This window comes from Triturus cristatus, chromosome 4_1 (genome assembly GCF_964204655.1).
Source record: "Triturus cristatus chromosome 4_1, aTriCri1.1, whole genome shotgun sequence".
Taxonomy (NCBI): domain Eukaryota; kingdom Metazoa; phylum Chordata; class Amphibia; order Caudata; family Salamandridae; genus Triturus; species Triturus cristatus.
Window position 1 is genome coordinate 685,676,679 of NC_140585.1, and position 20,090 is coordinate 685,696,768.

At 46.5% G+C, this 20,090-nt stretch overlaps 1 protein-coding gene across 1 annotated transcript in view; it reads right to left on the reverse strand.

Annotated features, from left to right (window-relative positions):
• TES (testin LIM domain protein) overlaps nt 1-20,090 on the reverse strand; it is a 181,994-nt gene that overhangs the window by 57,400 nt on the left and 104,504 nt on the right. The window contains exon 5 of the mRNA XM_085653156.1: nt 4,239-4,454. Within this exon, the coding sequence (XP_085509282.1) occupies nt 4,239-4,454 (216 nt within the window). The remainder of the gene's footprint in view (nt 1-4,238; nt 4,455-20,090) is intronic.

Genomic DNA, 20,090 nt, shown 5'->3' on the forward strand with positions numbered 1-20,090 from the left:
GAAACCTGATGGAGGACCTCCAGAAGATGATCCGTGGGGAAATGGGCAGCTGGATCGCCCATGCATAAGATACCCGCAGCCGTGAAAACTGCCCGAGTGAAGGCAGCACTCGCCTCCGTAGGGCCCCGCGGTGGGGAAAGTAGTTCCTCTGTGGGCGACGGCTGCAGGCTAAGGTGGCCGTCCCCCAGTCCGACTAGAGAAAGGAAAGGCCAAGCCCGGAAAGGGGGGGATGGGGACCGAGGAATGGGGAACCTGAGGCGCCTCCGGCGAAGATTGCGGGCACGGCGACGAGCCGTCCTTAGAAGACGCCGGGGAAAAAGCCACAACATGTCGACCAGTCTCCGGTGAAGATGAAACCAACCACCGCCGAACTTCTGGAGAAGAGGGGGCGTCCGAAGACGAATCAACGACCCGACGCCAGCCCGGCGCCGTAGAGTCCGCGACCGAAGCCAGGTCAACGTAAACCGGCACCAAAGGAGACGCCGGAACGACCTCTGCCACAACGCGCAGCGCAGGAGACCGAGGCTGGGCCAGAACAGGGGTGGCTAAGGAACGGCACCGAAAAGGCATCGACTCGACCCCCGATGAGGCAGCCTCCTGCGTGGAGGGACGAGGGGGACCCGGGGACACGCCCGACTCCTAGCCGGCCCCTGCGGCGCCGCCAGCAGCCACCGGCGCCTAAGCAGCGTCACCTCTGCCTCGGACAAGGCCGCCGCCTGCCCCAAGGGGGACTCGAGGACACGCCCCGAGCCCCGGCAACCTCCCGTGACAACACAGGGACCCCCGCGGGGGTTTGCAGCGAGGCAGAGGTGCCGTGGTCCAAAGGAGTGAACCCCTAAGGGCTGCACCCCGACGGCACCACATCCTCCAAACCTGGATCTGAACCGGTCAGTGCCGGATCCAGAGCCGCCAGCGACGCCGCAGAAGTCCCCGCACACGGCAAGGGATCCGCAGACGTCCCAGGAAGAGAAGGAGGAGAAGGAAGAGCCAACAAGGCCTGCAAGGCTGCCGCATTGGCCTCCATCTGGGTTCTGGTCGCCCCCGCGCCAGGGAAGGGCGGATAGGGTGGCGATGTGCGGGGCCGTACCACCCACAGAGAATCTATACCCTCAACAGACCAGGGACTGGGCCTCAGGGACAAACTGTGACACCAACAGGTGAGCAACGCCCTTGCGGCCTGGGAGAAGGACGATGTCGGAGACTGAGGCTCTTGAAGCCGTCCGCGGGGGATGGACGCGGCGACGCCGCCGACCTGGACATGCGTGCCGAAAGGAGTTTCATCCGGCACTCCCGCCGGGACTTCATCTTCATTTGCTGACACGCCTCACAGTCTGTGGAGTCATGGTGCTCCCCCAAACACCACATGCAGATGGGGTGAGGATCCGTCGACCGACAACGGGTGCGTGCAAGACGAGCACGTCTTGAAGCCCGAAGGCATTCGCACACTGTACCCAAGAAAAATGCTCAAAAGCGGAAAAAAGAAGGCCTGAAACAGGCCAGGACACGATCCGGATCCGCGTTACACGCGGAAAAGAAGAAAACTGACGTCAGTGCGCCGGGTTGGGGCTTATGGGACCTCGCTGACGTCAAGCCCGCGGAGGACGTGGGGCGGAGTCGCGTGGTACCGCGCCCCGGCGTGCCGAGATGCTGGACAAGTAAGTTTTCCGGGTCCAGTCTCACGCCTGTGGATAATTCTACGTTAAGGCATCTGCGGCTAATAGTCTCTATCAGATTAAACATTTTCAAATTGGTTTCCAAATTGAACATGCTATTAAGATACCGGAGACTGGGGCATTAACTGTACAGGGATTCCCTTTCAAGGCATTTTTTTTTATTTATTTTGAGTTTTATATAGCGCAAACTTGACCTGAGTAGGGAATCAGAGCGTTTACATAGCATCAATTGCATTACATGAGGACACATTCATTTTTGTTAGGCACGGGGAGATTACGTGATTTGCCCAGAATCACAGGATGTTCAGAGTCATTGTCGAGACTCGAACCCAGTACCACAGATTCGACCGCTCTAGCCGTGAGGCCAACTCCTCTCCTTTTCCGATGAGGGAGATCCTTAAAAGACTCACTGCTGGATTTCCATCTCAACTACAGCATTTCCTCCATAGCTGACCTCCACTGACATACTTTTCCCTCCCATCGCTTTGAAATGCTTCTGAGGTGTTGAGCGCTTTGTAAAAACCGTAAATACTCCTCTTTAACAGAACTATGAAGTTCACATTGCTCAGAATTTCATATTTCTGGCCTATCAATAGCAGATTAAAGCCATCTAACAGGTGCTTCTTCAGTTAGAATACTAACTGAACACAATTGAAGCTGTACCAGAGTGTATCAGGAAAGAAACAAAGAGCAGTAGGATACAATGCACTGCACCAAATGTATATTTGTTATCATCATTAAGAGCCAAAACGTACTTTAAATCAAGATTTAAATTGCGATTTAAAAAATAATTCAATAAAATACGTACCTCTCGGCACAATGTTGCAGAGTTTAACTTCTTCAGTGCCCATGACGAGATGGTCTCGTCATGGAGCGCGGTTGCGCTGTGCCCACGACGAGACTATCTCGTCATGAACCCCGCCCGCTAATGAAAGGGCCGGCACAGGGCGGGGAAAGGGCGGGGCACTGAAGGGGTTAATATTTATCTACTAATATTTATCTACTTATTTCTATGGTGATAAATGGAACCAATAAGGCCCCGATTCCATGTAGGCATTTTTACGCGTGAGGCTACTGTGGCCGGAAATAACATTTGAGTGGTATTTCCACACATTAATGTGGCTATTACAAGTTAATATCCACCCTATGGTGAATAACTGTACGGATCCTATTTCAGGCTATATTCCGCACAAATTTCCCATTTTTTGGTGGATTAAGTTTTTCTTTTATCATTTACTATGAGCATCTGATCGGGGAGGCTGGCAAGGAGCAGAGGGGAGGGGTGTTGAGGGTGGCAGTGGAGACGGGAGAATGACATGCCTTCCCATCCTCCCATCCCATAGGAGGGGCTTGGGAACACCGCCACCAAATCCGGGCTGCACTTGCAGTTCAAGCCTCAAGGAATTTTACCAACAGGATTTTGGGTCAGCAAAAATCGGATCAGATGTACCTGCACCTGGCAACTCGGTGTGTGAGAACACAGGACACCAATAATTTGTTAGAGCTGTGTCCCACACACAGATATCTGTTATGATGTACCAGACTTGGCCAAGTTGTATCGCTGTAGTTTCTTTGTTAGGTCTAAGTTACAGGTTGGTTTCCATGTAAAGCAGGTTGGTAATCCATGTACAGCAGCCTCACCAGGAGCAGCCTGCCTGCCTGCTGCTCAGCCCATCTTCAACTGTCACACCTCACCACACAGGCACCCAAACATTCCATGCATCTCTATCACACCAACATTCCACTCAGAACACTCCCACTGGCTGAGCAGCTAGGAGCTGGTTAATATACGTGTAACATTAGTACACAGACAGGATATAACAATACCCCTCCATCCAGCTTGTAATAGAGCCCTTGGTGTGCATGGGACAGGGGGTTGTAGCACTTTACAAATGTACATCAATCAAAGCAATCCACAGGATACAAGCTAAATCTGAGCTTTGTGGTAAGATTCTGCAAGTCATTTTTGGCAGGTAGAGCAATGGAATAACATTCACATCAATTACTATTTTTTCCATTTTTTGTATTTCTATATCTTTAATTAGTAAATGGTTGCTGTTTATCAAATGTACTCGTATATGTATTTCTTCACTGCCATTTTCCAGGGTATATTTCTTTTTTTGTGTTTTTTGGGGGGTATGCAGCTATGGTTTGTATCACAGAGCCTCTACAATATTGGCCTATTTGTATGTATTTTCTTATTGAAAGACAATACAATTTTATAGAACAAAAAAAGAACAGAAAACAAAAGGGTGCCCCTGGGTGAGTGATGAGGAGCGGCCTTACTGCTCTTGATGGTCGAGATGCAACAGAGTTGACTGGGGGGGGGAGCAGGGAAAAGAGAGGAATGGTAATAAGAGGCAGGGATGCTGCACGGTCCCCACCTCCCTTTTTCGGGGGGGGGGGAGGTGGGGGTAGTAAGGGGAAAGGATGGTGGAAATCAGATACTTTAAGAGTCCACTGATCACTACTGAGAGACATCATGAGGTACCCTTGGGAGTCGGCTGACGCCGGTAACGCGAGCTGATGAAGGTAGACCACCAGCCCAATGAATGAACATCTCACCTCATCGCAGCCCGCGCACCTGGGCTTCTCGCTGTCGCAGTAATGGCGGCCACAGAAGAGTTTGCCGCTCTTCCAGAAATAGATCATATCCACCAGAAGCTCGTTGCAGGTCGAGCACACGAAGCAAGCCGGGTGCCACAACTTGTCATAGCCCGCACGCTCGGCATACACTGCGGGGTCACCCTCCTTCATGTTCAGTTTGCAATGTACACATGCCTGCAACCAAGAAACAGTTTGACTGCATTAATACTTATCTAATATGGTAGGACATCACATGTGACATTTAAATAAAAATATGATCAGTAAAACTGCATTTATTTTAAATAAAGAATACACTGCTCTCCACTAATCCATACAGGCATGTAAGTCTTCCACACTTTAATTATACCTCGCAAGTAAAACCGATGAAATGCATCATTTAATATTCTATACGTGCTCAAGGATATTTAATTTATTTATTTATTCAGTTTTCTGCAGAACAAACTCTATTACATGGATGATTATAGAGGCACATTACTTATGATGGGGGCGGGGGGCAATTCATAGTATATGTACAGAAAGAAATTCTAGAAAGCACGGTTTCACATGTCCAGGCACAACTTCAAATGTACAGCCACAGGCTCAAATGATCTGGGATAGCATCAAACGCTATTGCAGCATCTAGGATGCCTCTTTCCAATCTTAATTTGACAAGATATAGAACCAAATATGCACACATAAATCGGTGTTCTGAGAAGTAGCCAGGCATAACACACTTGGGCAGTGTTGCCACCTAAGAGAAGGCAGGGCCCCACAATTTCCAGTAGAGCCTAATTTATCCATTACTGCATCAGAGGATGAAATGCCCACTGCAATGGCTAGTTACGCTCTGCCTTACAAAACCAATTGGGCCTCTTGTTCATATAATTTGTTAGTTTTTTGTTGTTGTTGCAATTATACATTGACTTACATTACACAGTTTTGGCTCTAGATCACTGTGAGAGGAATGTATTAGACAACTTTACATCTTAAAGAATGGTGAGGTTGAGGCATTGCTTGTTGCACGCTAGTGTCCGTTTAAAAATTCAGATCTCCTTTTCTGTCCTGTTCTACGCTCCTAGTTTTGTTCGCCTCGGCAATAGACAATTTTTATAATTAACTTTCAATATTTAATCTTGTAGCCTTTAACACATATAACAGCCTACATTCCCAGGGTGGCGAGGAACTCAATGTCAACAAACATGAAAGTATTCGAAAACAAAGATAGTAGTCCATCCCAATCTCCTCCGCTCTCCGCCATGCACTGTAAGAACCAAACCATAAAGATGAAGAAGTACAATTTCTCTGTGTTGTTGTAGGTGGTGTTATCTTTCTCCCCACAGAGGTAAATCCTGAGAGCCTTAAGCCCCCTGACTTTGTGACAGATCTGTCTGAACCCTCAAGTACCATGGACATGTATTATATAGGTTTTCCTTGAATGTGGAACAATCATTGTTGAATTCCTTTGTTTTACTATACAAAATCCAAAATTCCAGCCAACCAGTCTCTCTATGTCTTCACCCACTTCCACACTCCCTCCCTAAGCCCAAAAATATATTGCAGCAATACAATTGCCAGGGCTATTTATGCAAAAACAATCCTCTGAAGCTCTTTCCTCTTTCTGCGTGTGCTACAGAAGGCAAAATATGTAGAAAGAGGAAACATACATTTGCAATGAAATAGGTCTCGCCTTTTGGACCTCATATGTGTTTAGCCAAGCAGCACATAATCCATTTCAGTACATGTCAGATCTTGCATCTTTTGACATGTGCCCCCTGTCTTTTTAGATCGAGCATTCAAGACCTCTTGTGTATACTTTAGTATATATGTATATACTTTAGTATATACTTATATGTGTGGGCTCTGAAGATCAGCCCTAGGACTTGTCTGCATCCGCTTAGGGACTTGTTTTTCTGTTAAACTGCCTCTATTTAACTTTCTTGATAGAAAACGACCAGCAGAGGTTAGTAAAACACCAGAATCACTTTAGCTTTCTCTAGATTCCAGTCCATAGAATTTGTCTTCCACGAGCACCTGTAGACAATATTATATTTTTCATATCTTGTATTTTCTGGTATATGACCACCGAAGGCCCCGCTTTTATATTAAAAACAGAGCTTTGGACTATACCATTTCCCGCTGGAAGGCATGTAAATCACCCCTAAGATAGGCCTAAGGTACCCCTATGGGGAGGGTGCAGTGTATGTGATAGTGAGGACATGCACTGGTGTGTGTGACAAGTCCTGATAGTGTAATGCAGCGTATTTCGTTTCACATTATGGAAAGACCATCTATCCCATAGGATAGAAAGGGAGGTCATTTGTAACATCTTCAAGTATAACTTCCCATTGGGATAAGATAGAGAAATTGAGTTTAGTATGCCTGAACTCAGAATGTAAAAATGCAATTTCAGTAAAGATGATTTTTTTATATTGTGTGTTTGAAAATAACACTTTTAGAAAGTGGGTATTTTCTTCCTTAGGCATCCTATGTGCCTGTGCTGGGTTGTGGATTGACTGTCTGGCTTTGGAGTGAAAGGGTCTGGAGATGTGCATTCCCTTCGGGAAGTCACTGGGGGGTTTAAGTGCATCCGGCCTCTTCTGCATGAGTCAGGGCTGGGCTGAATAGACCTGGGCTGCATTTAGAGTAGTGGAAGGATATTTCCTTGCACCAGAATAGGCCTGGTCTGCCTTGGACAATGCTGGCTCCACCTGCTCACCTCCACTAGACAAAACGCTGCTCCATGCCGTCATAGATACCGATGCTTGCACCATGGTTCGAGGGCACCACTTCGCACCGCAACGCTGGTCTGACTGACGCTGCCTGTCGACCGTCACTGAGCCCCTACCTAAACTGCGACCGGAACGTACCGCCCGCCGCACCGCTGCACTTCGCACCACAGCCCCGACGCCTGCCGATGCCAGGCGCTCCAGACTTCAACCGCTGTTGTGTAGTTCCTACAAACCTAAATAGGATCTGCACGTTTAGACAACAGACTGTGGGCTTGGTGTCCAGGCTGATTCCAGACACCCCCACCGGATATGTTAGCCTGTATACCAGCTAGCTCACAATAATTTGGTTTAATAATTGGGTTGTATACCATTAGCACTGATGCTTGCCCTAGGGTTTTGATAGCTTGCCAGTACCCCCCTAATAAAGCTTAGTACGAAGCCCAGCATGGAGATTATGCATTGGAGGTAGGTCCAATTAGGGGCCCAGCTTCCATTGGTGAAGCAGGTGCAGTGGCACTGGGTCTCAGAGACCGGAGGGGCTTGTTGTGCTTTGCCTGCAATAAGTATATATTTTTGTATCATCTCCAAGCGGTCACCCCGGCATGAAACCAGGTTGGTTGGGTAGAACAAGTCTAGCAGGAGGGTTTGGTTGCACCACCAGGATACCAACAAATAGTGCGGCATCAAAATGAATACGAAATATAGGCCAATAAGAGGGACATTAAGCATTTACGCATCTGGGAGATAAAGATCTACTCAAGGACCGGTTTCAATAATAGAGCTAAATACGCTGGTTAGTATCAGTGCCAGACTTGTAAAGAATGCTTTAGAGAAAGTGACTGAGCAGCCATAAAGGGCAAGTTATTTCCCCACTTTCGTTTAGGTATGCATGCTATTACTTCTTTTGCAGCTATAGGGGCTTCTAATGTCTCTGCCTTTCAAATCTTAGAATCATTGCCTTCTCTGGGTCCAGACATAGTTCCCAATGTCTTACTTTCCAACTGGTCCTTCTGTGGATAGTTTGACAGAATACCAAACAGATCTCGTTTATGTCGTCATCAAACTGAACATCTGTCCCCCTTTCCCACTAAGCCCCTTTTCTATCTCACAACCTTTGCTTTCAGTTTACTGAGAAGCATCACACAGCCTTGTTTCCAGACACATAATAGTTTATTCTGGTTCTGGCCATAGTATATCCAGCTTCATCTGGCTCCAAGGCCATAACTTGAACTTCATAATGCTAGAGCTGTTTTACCGCAATTAGTTGACATAGAAACTTTATGACCTCTCCAAGTCTGTCAACTGCTACTCCAATCTGGAGTTAAACATGGCCCATGTCCGGTTAAGCTCAGCTGCTGCTAAAATGAAATGTCCTCTGCTTTCAATGCATCTCATAACACTTTAATCTCTTGCATCGCTATGATTTTCCAACATAAAATTCATGATGGTATCTACAATTTCGGTTCTGCGGGGGTCGCCAGACAGTAGATTGTAACTTAAACTACCACCTTCATCATCTAACCAGTTACTGAGTATCTGACAATGTGAAATAGCCAACTCAGGGTCAGAGAAGGCTGTATGCCCTAACAACATATGTCCCTTACATAAGAGGCTGCCTCTACTCAAGAAATGGTCAAATCGAGCATATAACTTGTGGCTGCAGAATAAAACATAAAGCTCTCATTAGGATCTGGCCATTGGATGTGATAATCATTGCACCCAATCAAAATAAACACCAAGTTGATATTTATTTGGTAAAATAATTATCACATATCACCAGTGTTTGAGGAAGAACATGCAGTTTTTTGTTACTTAGCCCCACAAACTGCATGTACCCGTATTTACCAGTCATTTTCCCTAGTAAATATCTGCAGGTTTAGCCTGCAGATATTTATCACAACCCTCATAATTCTGATATGCGCAGGAGTTAAATCACTTATCGGAATTTACTGACCAACTTATAATGAGGGTCATAGGTGCATCCCCGCTTTGAGAGCACCATAAACCTATTGATCCAAAAATCGCCCAGCCATTTCTTTAATGTCCTGGACACTGTCAACTGCCAAAGTGTAATTGCTGTCAATCTCCTAAAATATCCATCACAATACTGAAGTCAACAGCTATTATGACGGTTCCTTCCCCTATAAGGAAAATACTTCAGATCACTCTTTTGAGGAATGCCTCTGGACTCTCATTGGGAGAGTAGAATGGACAATATATATATATATATAGCTCAGTCTATAGTGACCAGGATGTCCAATGACTGACCCTTCTCATCAGCCAGCACCCTCTCTATTGTCCCATTGAAGTTTCCATGGAGAGAGCACAAAACAGCTACCCCAGTTCTTTTGCGTGGCCCAGATGAAAAATGCTGTACAAGGAACCATCTCGATTTGGGCCATCCCTACCACTCGAGTAAGTGTACCTCTTGGATAATACAAATATCCCAATTCAAATGCTTTAGTAGATTCAGCACAACCAGCTGTGGTGGCATTCAACCTCTTAACATTATAGCTTGCAATGTTGATATCTTGATACCTTTGTTGAGGGAGCTGAGTGGAGTGAGGTCCAATAAACCTCTCTTGTCTAGTAATTGTGCTATATCTGCAGGCAAGAGTATGTGTCAGCTCCACAATCCGGGATGAAGATAGCTCCCCTACTACTAGATTCCCTTCAACTGAACAACAAAACATAGTCAAGACAACAAAATCGTACTCTACTTTTGTCAAGAGTAAGGTAGTCCATAGTTTCTATACACGCTTCCATCCCCATTCTGCCCAACAATTCCAAATACTGTGCATGTCGGGACGAGCATCAGCTTCACAGCGTGTCCCTTCCTTACCTGTCACTGGAGTGAAGAGTTGAACTCTGAGGAGTCTTCTCTTTCCCTATGTTTCAACTCATTTTCTTATCTTGCAGTAAAGCTTCTGCAGGTACCCTCCCTATGCATGTTTCTGAAGACTGTATACTTGCTTCTGATTTCTGCACTGTTTGTCTTCCTGCATGTGAGCCTTGCGTGTCTCCTCCATTGTGAACAGGCGCAGTTCACAACAGATTCCCATCCAGACTCAAGGGTACCTTGCCATTCTCCAAGGTACAGCCACACTGCTCTTTCATTCAGAGTTGAAAAATGACCTGAAAAAACATGCCTCACTGATAGAGGGCATTGACTGTGCACAAAGTTTGTTAACGGCTGAGAATATCAAATAATTGCAATGTTATGTTGCAAGATCTTGACATAACTGAATATTGTGCCCTATAAATATGAAAGTTCACCTGTTGCATGCAATAACAAACATCTTGCTTGTAAGAATAAACTGGCCCAAACCCAGCCATTCTGTGTGCGGTGAAATGTATTGGGAGGGTCCTCTGGTCTGTCCCTGATAGACTACAAAATGTCTGGATTCCATCTCTTCCTATACCTCGTTAGACCCCTTATTTGGATGTTTTTGCATCTAGACCCAGTGTTCTTGCTTCATCACAAGCTCTTCTGACTTCTCTTCCAAGGAAAGCAATATGCATCCTTGTCAACGTTGTTCTCTGGAACAGTTGTCCACTGCGTTTTTTCCATGTCACAGACCCTATTAATCAGCTGACATATCTTCTTCCGCAGCTCGTTGAGAAAGGACTTATTACGAACAGCAATGATTACCATTTTCAGCACTGCCTGGAAGCGTTGTAGGTAGTACTGAGTGATCACAAGGCCCTCTGTTGGTACCATTTCTTTCACTGGTGAAAGGCCTATGTTCTTTGTCTTCCTTGGCTCCTTTGGTTGCTAACACATCTTTCCCTTTCTTTTCCTTTAGTATTAGCAATTACTTTTTTTTGCAGATTTATATAAAACAAACTCGACACGAAGGTATTGGAGCGCTTTACATGAGCACAAGGCACGTTACACAAGGACAGATTCATATTTTTTGGTAGGCACAGGGAGATTAAGTGATTTGCCCAGAATCACAGGATGTGGAGATGACCCGAGGCTCGAACCTTAGTTTCTCAGCTCCAAAGTCGGCAGTCTAGCCGTCAGACCACTTATGGCCTGGTACTGCCTGGTACTGCCTAAGTCCCTTTTTATTTTAAGACCCACGACCGCCCTTGGATGTGGACTTCCTCCCTCCTCCAAGGCAAGCATTTCAAACCACACTCTTTTGGATTAGGGGGAGTAACACCCCGGCCGTATTTATTACATAATTAAAACATTACTTATTATTTACATTATGTACAATTACGCAGAAAGTCCAGATACATTGATAGATACATGATGTCACTTTGCTATCCTTAACATGTTTCTAGTACATAACCATTCCTACCGTAATCTAAACATGTATGTACTTTACTTTCTGCTCGTCTCCGCTAGAGCCTACGGCAAGGTCAATGACTGGCCTCTTATGGCCCGGGTACACCGGCTGGGGGGAGCGAGAGAACAAAAGAATGTTCCTGCTCCCCTGCCCCCTTTTAAGGGAGGGGCACAGGGCAGGCCAGTCAATACCGGCCTGCCCCAACGTATTGGAATCGCGCTGAACCGGAAGGACTAAAGTGCTTCCGGTTCGCGCACCCACTGGGCAGCCACAGGTCGCTCAGGGGAGGCGGGGCGCCGCGTCATCAGTGCGCACGGTGACCCCCCCACCTCCTCCGAGCCCCGGGGATCGGCGCAACCGCCATAATGGAGGCACGTGCGAGGTCCGCACTAAGCCTTGCCCACTCTCTCCCCAATTTGTCGCTTGTTAGACCATGCAGTAACCTCCTTAATTTTCTCTTCCTGAAGATACCTTTCAGGTGAATCTAGTAGGGGCGGTTTACCCTCACTAACCCAAGATGGCTCTTAATGACAGAAAGGGCCTCCCCTACAGGGCTCTGGTTTGTTCTACCAATGGGGACATTTAATTACTTGCCATCGATTCGCTATGATGGGGGGCATGATGTTTCCACAAAAATACACACCCCATTAAAATTCAGCAGGTTTTTAAAGTTAACTAAAAAATGTATATTGGTATCTTCCATTTGTAGTTTCTATCAGTAAAGGTTGGTGTGAAGGGCCAAAGTGACGCTGAGATTGGAATTGTTACTTGTTAGGGGCCCTAAAACTGGACCAGGACCCTTTGACAAGGCCTTCCTCTGCATCAGTGTTGTGCATGCACCATGTCTACCACTGTCGTAGGAGCCTGTGCCTCAACAACACTCCTCTCTACCAGTAAGAGTGAAAATGTCGCTCTCCCTTTTCCCCTTAAAGCGGAGGCACATCAGTCAGGTTGATGCCCTGAGAGGGACTCCTTTCAAACTCCCGCATTCACCGTAGCGTACGCAAAGGCCTCGTGCAGGCTGCTCTGTATCTCCCGCTAGGGTCTGCTTCTGGCTTCCGGATCGGTTCCTCACTAGCTGCGTCGGCAGGTCTGAGCATCACCTTCAAGATGGCACCTTCTCGTCAGCCTCTTCCACGGCTCACTGCTCTCGGTTGGTGCTTTCTGGCCCACAGCATCCAGCACTGCAGAAAACTCTCCCAGGTTGTCAGGAAAGAAAAAAAGTCGCAGGGCGCTTACGTTGCTAATAGAAGCGGAGAACTAGAGGAGTCTAGAGGGTTCAAGTGTACCCCATGCATGCCCAAGATGCCGTTTTTGAAGCCCAAAAGCAAGTTATTTTCACAACGCTGAAACAAGCTGCTCTTATTCTTTTGCGATTGATGCAAATACATTTCCTCAATATGATAGACAAATGTATACAGAAAGAACACAATTTGGTGGTTACAAAAAACAGATACAGTTCCTGTGAAGTGTATGATTAATTTGTTATTTAAAACTGTTCAACTGTTATTTCAAGGATAATTCATGCAAGGTTTGCATTGCGCTAAATGTGGGTACTAATCTAAACAGAGGGTGGCGCGTGAGAGAAATGACTCTTCCCAACTCTTAAATCCAGATTTGTATTGCCCTTCTCGCTTGTTTTGAAGCAGGTTAAGTACGAAGCAAGAGAGAAATGTTTCAAGGTGCGTTCATCGATGGTTCCTAGTATAATACAATTCGCAGCAATGGGTTTTTCGCAGTCATATTTTCTAAAAAACAGTAGCAGCTTGAAGCTCTCTGATGTCATCTGACTGCCTGTGTAATGAGTGGCATCAGGAAGTTCATGATAATGATGATATGCAAGAACTGCCCAATCATGGGTCCAGCGGTTCTTCAAAAATGCATAAAAACGTCAGTGGCATTACTTAGGGGTCAGAAAAGACACACCCTTAGTTGGGAGCATTGCCAAGACTCCCTCTACCGGCCTGAGAAAACCCTTACCTCAAATTGGGTCTCAGCAGGTCATCTACACAGGACCAGAAAGAAAGGTCATGGTTCACAATATCTACAGACCAAAGAGGGCCCTTGTGTCTGAACTCTGATGTTGTACTGTTATTCTAGAGTCAGAAAATCAACTTCTACATACAACCTATAGCAAACACCTGTCAAGGGGAAATCATCATCAGTCTTTATTCGATTTTAAAAGATCATAAAAGACACAAACATATAAACAAACATAACATAAATAAACCCAAGAAAATTATTAGAATCCATCAATAAATACTTAAAAGATCATAAAAAAGCATTAAACAAATCGAGATGACTAGGAAGTTAAAAAAACGTATCTAAAATCACCCACACAAACTACAGAGTAAGAAAATATCAATTAGTACGGGGCACGACAAATTACATTAATTAGGTGAGTTAATGAGAACGCTTGAAGTATTTGCTGGAGGCTTGGGCCCTTAGAGTCCATGCCCCTCCCAGGAATTTGGCTAGTGATATAGAAATAATTGGTAAACTGCTGGTGCATAGAATTCTTAGTGCAACAGCACAACTCCTAGTACCAAAAATTCGACACATAGGTGTTGAAAATTGAAATAGCGGTGTGAGTAAGCATTTACTGAAGACATGAATTCCCCTTATATGACCGAGTTTCTCTCGTTATGTTGACTAAAGTCTGGACTCCATTTTGTATTGTCATGCCTCCACGTGTGTAGCACGAGAAGAGTCCTATCTTCGTGTTAGTTGCTCTTGCAATCTGCCTAGTAACAGTCTATAAATAGCTCCTTTGTCTGTCTGGCGCATGCCCAGACTTGACCACATCTGTTATCAGTTAGTCCTTGCTTGACCATGTTTTCGCGGGCTCAAGGAGTGTGTCAGCTCCGCCCATATATTGATTCTGTATCGAAAATGACCATAAAAGGTAATATTCTTTGCCTCATGTTGTATCCACCCACTTATGAGCCCCTCTTTGTGTATAAAAGGGGACCGTGTACGCAAGTTCTTTGTGCTACTCTATGCAATACTGAAGGGTGTTGTATGGATTGTAGGACCACCCTTAAGGGTTAATAAACTTTGTCTTTGTACTTTGCAGTTTCCGTGCCAACTTCCTTATAGATTCCATTGCAGAAGAGCGAACCCTTGTGTCCTGCGGGCCTAGCTGGGGCCTGTATTCATCAATTGGCGCCCGTCACGTGGGGCTCATCGGCGACTCGGATGCTCGAAGGATTGGTCGTGACGAAGGTGAGGAATTTGGCCGGGGATGTGATCACTGCCAGAGGCACTTTAGTCCTGGCATCCCGAGGTTTTCTTCCTTCCCTTCCGAGCTGACCATCTGGGTGGCGCCGGTCCTCGACTGAGACCTCTTCTGTTGGTCCTGCCGTGACAGCCGTTTGGGCGAATTTTGGAGCTTGGCAGTTGGAATCTGGACTCTTGATTGGTAAGAACCGTTGTACGGTACTTGCTCCGAGTTTTTGAAGCCTGGTTTGGCTATTTGAGTTTGATTTGTGATAACCGGTCATATCTTGTATTGATTATTGTGAGAATATATGTGTTGCAACACATATAGGCAGGTAATGTGGAGATATTTCTCCGGAACTGTGTAACTTTGAACAGCACAACGTTTAAGTGCCATTTTTTTGATAATACTGCATATTTTGCATTATTTTTGAGCATGCCTGCTTTTAGCGCACTCCGTAAGTGGTGCTGCTGCTTTGGAAACCGGTTAAACCTCGAGGAATCTGCTCCAGCTCCCCCAGAGGGGACTCCTAATAGGGATATGTATGTGAAGCATGGTCTTTCTTCCATAATGTACAGCACAATATGGAGGAAATATACCAGAAAGGATCCTGAGTTACGATGGCCTTTGTATGGATCGTTTGATATGCGTAAGATTGAGTATGTGGAACAGTGTATGTGTAAACGGCGTGCTCGTCAAGACATGTTTGAATGTGTACGATTATGGGTGAAGGAAGTACGTGAGCGAGAGAAACGTGAGAAAGCGCTGTTTGATAAAGAGCAACGGAAGAATGATCATGTGCGAGCACAGGAAGCGAAGCGTCGGGAGGAAAGAGAACAGACGGAGAGACAAGAGAAAGAGCGTAGGTTGCAAGTCTCGGGTCAATATGCTGTCCGTCAGTCACTTTATCCTGTCCTTAATAATCCTGACGATGATTTTTGTTTACTAGATCGCTCTCCGCCCCCTTATGTTGGCGCGTCTGCCCCGGGGCCACAGGATTCTGGATCGGTGTCGGGTAAGGTAGACACGCGGTCCATGTTATCGGTTGACCGAATGGGTGAGCTTCGTGCACTTAAGGGCAAGTTATCCCTTGCTGAGTTGTTGAATTCTTGGGAGAAGTAGCAGGATAGAGAGAAGTTGTATTTTTTGGGCCACTTTTCTGATGAAGTGATTGCTGCTTTCCGGAAATATTCCAGCGTCTTTGAGCCTGATGTGGTATCAGACGCTAAAGCATTGCGTAATGGTGTTTTCTCTCCCTCTAAGGCGCCTGATGCGGTTCGACGGCTGTTTGCATTACGGGACGCGGTGAGTGACCTTAAAGAGAAAGCGCGCCAGAAAGCTGAGGAGGAAAAGCAGTCGGCTTCACGTGTCGGTGATGACCAATCATCTACCTCCCACTCAGATAAGAGCGACCTAGTGCATGCTAAACCAATGCGAGAGGCGGCACCTTTGTATGTTCCTCCTAAAGGAGCGGGAACTAGTTCGGATATTACCTCCGCCGATGCTAAGGGATATTTTGTGTACAATTGGGTTTATACTCCCTGGCATAGGGCTGACGTCATGGCATTAAAGAATGCGTTGCCTGATCCCCGCAAGAATCCAGCGGCCTTTTACGAAGAAGTCGAGGGGGCCTTGAATTCTTGTACTATGACCTTAGCAGATATAGATCTGTTCTTTGGGCTTATTTTACCACCGGATATGTGGCGATCCGTACGGAAGGTGGACGATGTTGCCGCTTTTAAGGCTCGGTGGTCTGAGCTTGAGGATGAGGATAGGGAGAGGAAGCCCGCGCAGAAACCACCTCAAATTATTTTAGATCTCCCTGCTGCTATTCTGACTAAGTTGAAAACAATCATTCCCCCTAAAAAGATTGACTGGAACATGTTAGCCTCGTGTAAGCAGAAAACCGATTAATCAGTTGCAGATTTCTTTACGCGCTTTGAGGAGACGTTTCATGATTTTAGTGGTCAGTCCCTTACGGATGATACGGGTCGGCACCTTTTTGCTGATAAATATGTGGCGAATTTATTACCGGCAATAGCGGCCCGCCTAAAGGCGAGTGAAAGTTCTTGGTCCACGGCGTCTCCGACAGCCCTCCTGACTATAGCTCAGTATTATGAGCGTCAGGAGCAAGAAGCGAAGGGGCAGGAGGAGAAGAAGTCGAAAGATTTAAAAACGAAGGTGATGTTAGCGCAAGTGTATGGTCCGCCCCGTCGGGGTGTCAATAGAGGTAGGGGAGGATTTTATGGTCCTCCCTCGGGCCGATCTGATTTGAATAGGAATCAATGTGCGTATTGTAAACAAGTGGGACACTGGGCCAGAGATTGCCCGGCGTTGCATGCTTCGCGGCAGGGACATACTCAGGGTGGCCCGAGAGGTAGAGGGAGTTTCTCGAATCTTAGGGGGAATTCTAACGATCACGCTCGTTTTGACCCTGCCGGGCAGCACCGAGATAGACCTAATGTCTTTGATCGGCAAAACCAGTATCAAGTGTCAGGGATTGACCGCTCTGGGTACCATGATTCTCAGCATGCATAGGAATGCGTTGGATGGGGGTTAGAATCAGTTGAGGTGCCGGTTGATCAGAAGGGTCCTTATGTATCAGCTGAGGTTTTGGGTTCTACTGATCAGTTCCTAGTAGATACAGGAGCGACTCGTAGTGCGCTGTCTAAACAATTGGTTCCGAGGGCTCCCCCATCTGGCTTAATGGTTACATCGGTAGGGTTTGATGGTACACTATCCCGAAGCCCTCTTTCTCGGCCCCTCACATTTCAGGTTGATTCTTTTTCTGCACCCTGTCCGTTTTTGCTTGCCCCGAACACGCCGGACAACATTATGGGTCTTGATATGCTAAAGCACTTCAGAGCTACGATCCGCTGCTCCCCCGCTGGTGTGCGTGTGATATTAAATGATAATCACCCTTTGTCTGAACGGATGTGTGTGGTTGCAGAGGATACCGTGTTAGCAACTCTCCCCCGTACTTTGTGGGCCGTTTCGGATACCGATGTAGGACAGATGGTGATTCCGCCTGGCCATATTAGTGTCAAGGAGGGGGCGGTGTTACCACGCCTCCCGCAGTATCGTATTTCCCAGGAGGGGGAGGAGGCCCTTATACAGATTGTGCAGGATTTGATTAAGGTGGGAGTAGTGGAGGAGGTTCCCTACAACGTCTGTAACAGTCCGATTCTACCCATTTTGAAAAAGGATACGGATGCCAAAGTTTATCGGTTTATCATTGATTTGAGAGAAGTAAACAAGATCGTGATACCTCAATATCCAGTGGTTTCTGATATCACGACGTTGCTTACTTTGGTCCCGCCTATGGCGACGACGTTTTCAGTCATTGATTTGAAAAATGCTTTCTTTTCGATTCCTATTCATCCCGATAGTCGATACCTTTTTGGTTTCACTCTGAATAATAGGTCTTATCGATTTTGTAGAGTTCCTCAGGGCTACACAGAAAGCCCTAGCATTTACAGTCAAGCTTTGAAAAGACAATTGGACTCCTTTGTTCTGCCCGAGGGTGTCGCCCTCATTCAATATGTCGATGACATCTTGTTGGCGGCTGACACTCCGGAGTTGTGTGAGAAGAGTACGTTGTCCTTGCTTTCCTTTTTGGCATCCCACAATCACAAAGTATCTCGGAAGAAATTGCAGTTCTGTAGACCAAAGGTGACTTATCTGGGTCACCTTTTGTCTAAGGAGGGGCGTGCACTCACACCAGATCGTATCCAAGTAATTTTGGACACGCCAGCGCCTTCCACGCAGAAGGACGTGCGTGCATTTTTGGGTCTTGTTTCTTTTTGTAGGCAATGGATATAAGGGTTCTCACACATAGCCAAGCCATTATTAGCCCTTTTGACAAAAGACACACCTATTCCGCTTCCTTGGTCAAATGAGTGTGACGCTGCTTTCCAGCAATTACGACAGGCCCTTTGTTCAGCACCAGTGTTAGGGACCCCATATTATACAAAACCTTTTTCGCTGTATGTGCATGAGAAAGATGGATGTGCATTATCAGTTTTAGTGCAGATGCACGGCGACAAGCAGCGCCCTTGTGCATATTTTTCGGCTGTACTTGATCCTGTTGCCCGAGCATTGCCTGGTTGTTTTCGCTCGGTTGCGGCGACAGCTGTGTCAATACGCCAAAGCGAGGGAATTGTGTTATCTCATAAGCTGTTGGTATTAGTCCCCCATGCTGTTGATGCCCTGCTTAATCAGACAAAGACGCAGCATTTGACCAGTGCCCGTTTAACGGGATATGAGCTGACGCTTTTGGCTCCTCATATTACGTTAAAGAGGTGCGTAACGTTAAATCCGGCCACATTGCTGCCGTTCCCCGAGACTCAGTCTGGAGCGCGGAAAGCACATGATTGTATTCTTGTGACTGAGGAACAAACAAAGGGTCGTATTGATCTCCAGGATACGCCCTTTCCAGATGTAGATGGAGAACTGTGGGTGGACGGATCATGCCTGAAGCTACCAGACGGTACGACTTCAGCAGCGTATGCAATTACCACACTGCAAACAATAGTGGAGACAGCACGCATACCACAGAAATCAGCTCAAGCAGCGGAACTGATAGCATTAACACGAGCATGTGAGCTCAGTACAGGATTGTGTGTGAATGTTTATACAGACAGCCGCTATGCTTTCGGAGTAGCGCACGATTTCGGCCTACTCTGGAAGGAGAGAGGGTTTCTAACGTCGCATGGAGTACAAATAATGCATGGAGAGTTAGTTCACAACCTTTTGACTGCATTGACATATCCGAGGAAAATTGCTATCATTAAATGTAGTGCCCATAAGAAAGTAGTTGATAAAGTTGGAGAAGGGAATGCGTTAGCAGACCGGGTGGCACGGGAGACTGCGATGCAGCCCGGTGCTACTGCCATGTATGTAGTGAAGTCGCAGGTAGAAAGATGGCACGATGCGAAGGAAGAAGTGCGGGAAATACAGAGGACCGCTTCTGATAAAGAACGGGAGCAATGGTCCAGTGAGGGAGAATTGGATGATGAGGGTTGTTGGAGAAATAAGCAGATGGATAGATGGAAGCTACCCACAGCTTTTGTACAACCTATGGTTCAGATGGCACATGGGCTAGCACATGTTGGAGCTTCCGCAATTGTAAAATTGCTTACACAAGTCTGGGAGCATCCAGAGATAGCTAGCGCGGCAAAGAGGGTGGTGCAGACCTGTATGATTTGCCTGAGGTACAACCCAGGAAAGGGTACTCGAACTCCAGCAGGAGGATTTGCGACACCTACTGCACCCTTTGAGGTTTTGCAGATGGATTACATCCAGCTTGAGCGCTGTAACAATTTGAAGTACGTTCTAGTAGTGGTATGTGCCTTTAGTAAATGGGTCGAGGCATACCCTACAAAAGACAATACTGCAATGACTACCGCCAAGATGCTATTGAAGGAGTTCTTCCCTCGATATGGCGTTTGTAGACTTCTGTGGAGTGATAACGGACCCCACTTTATAGCGGATGTTATAAAGTATGTTCTGAAGGGTCTGGGCATCACCCAGAAGTTTCACGCAGTGTTTCACCCTCAGTCTGCAGGACTAGTCGAGAAGTATA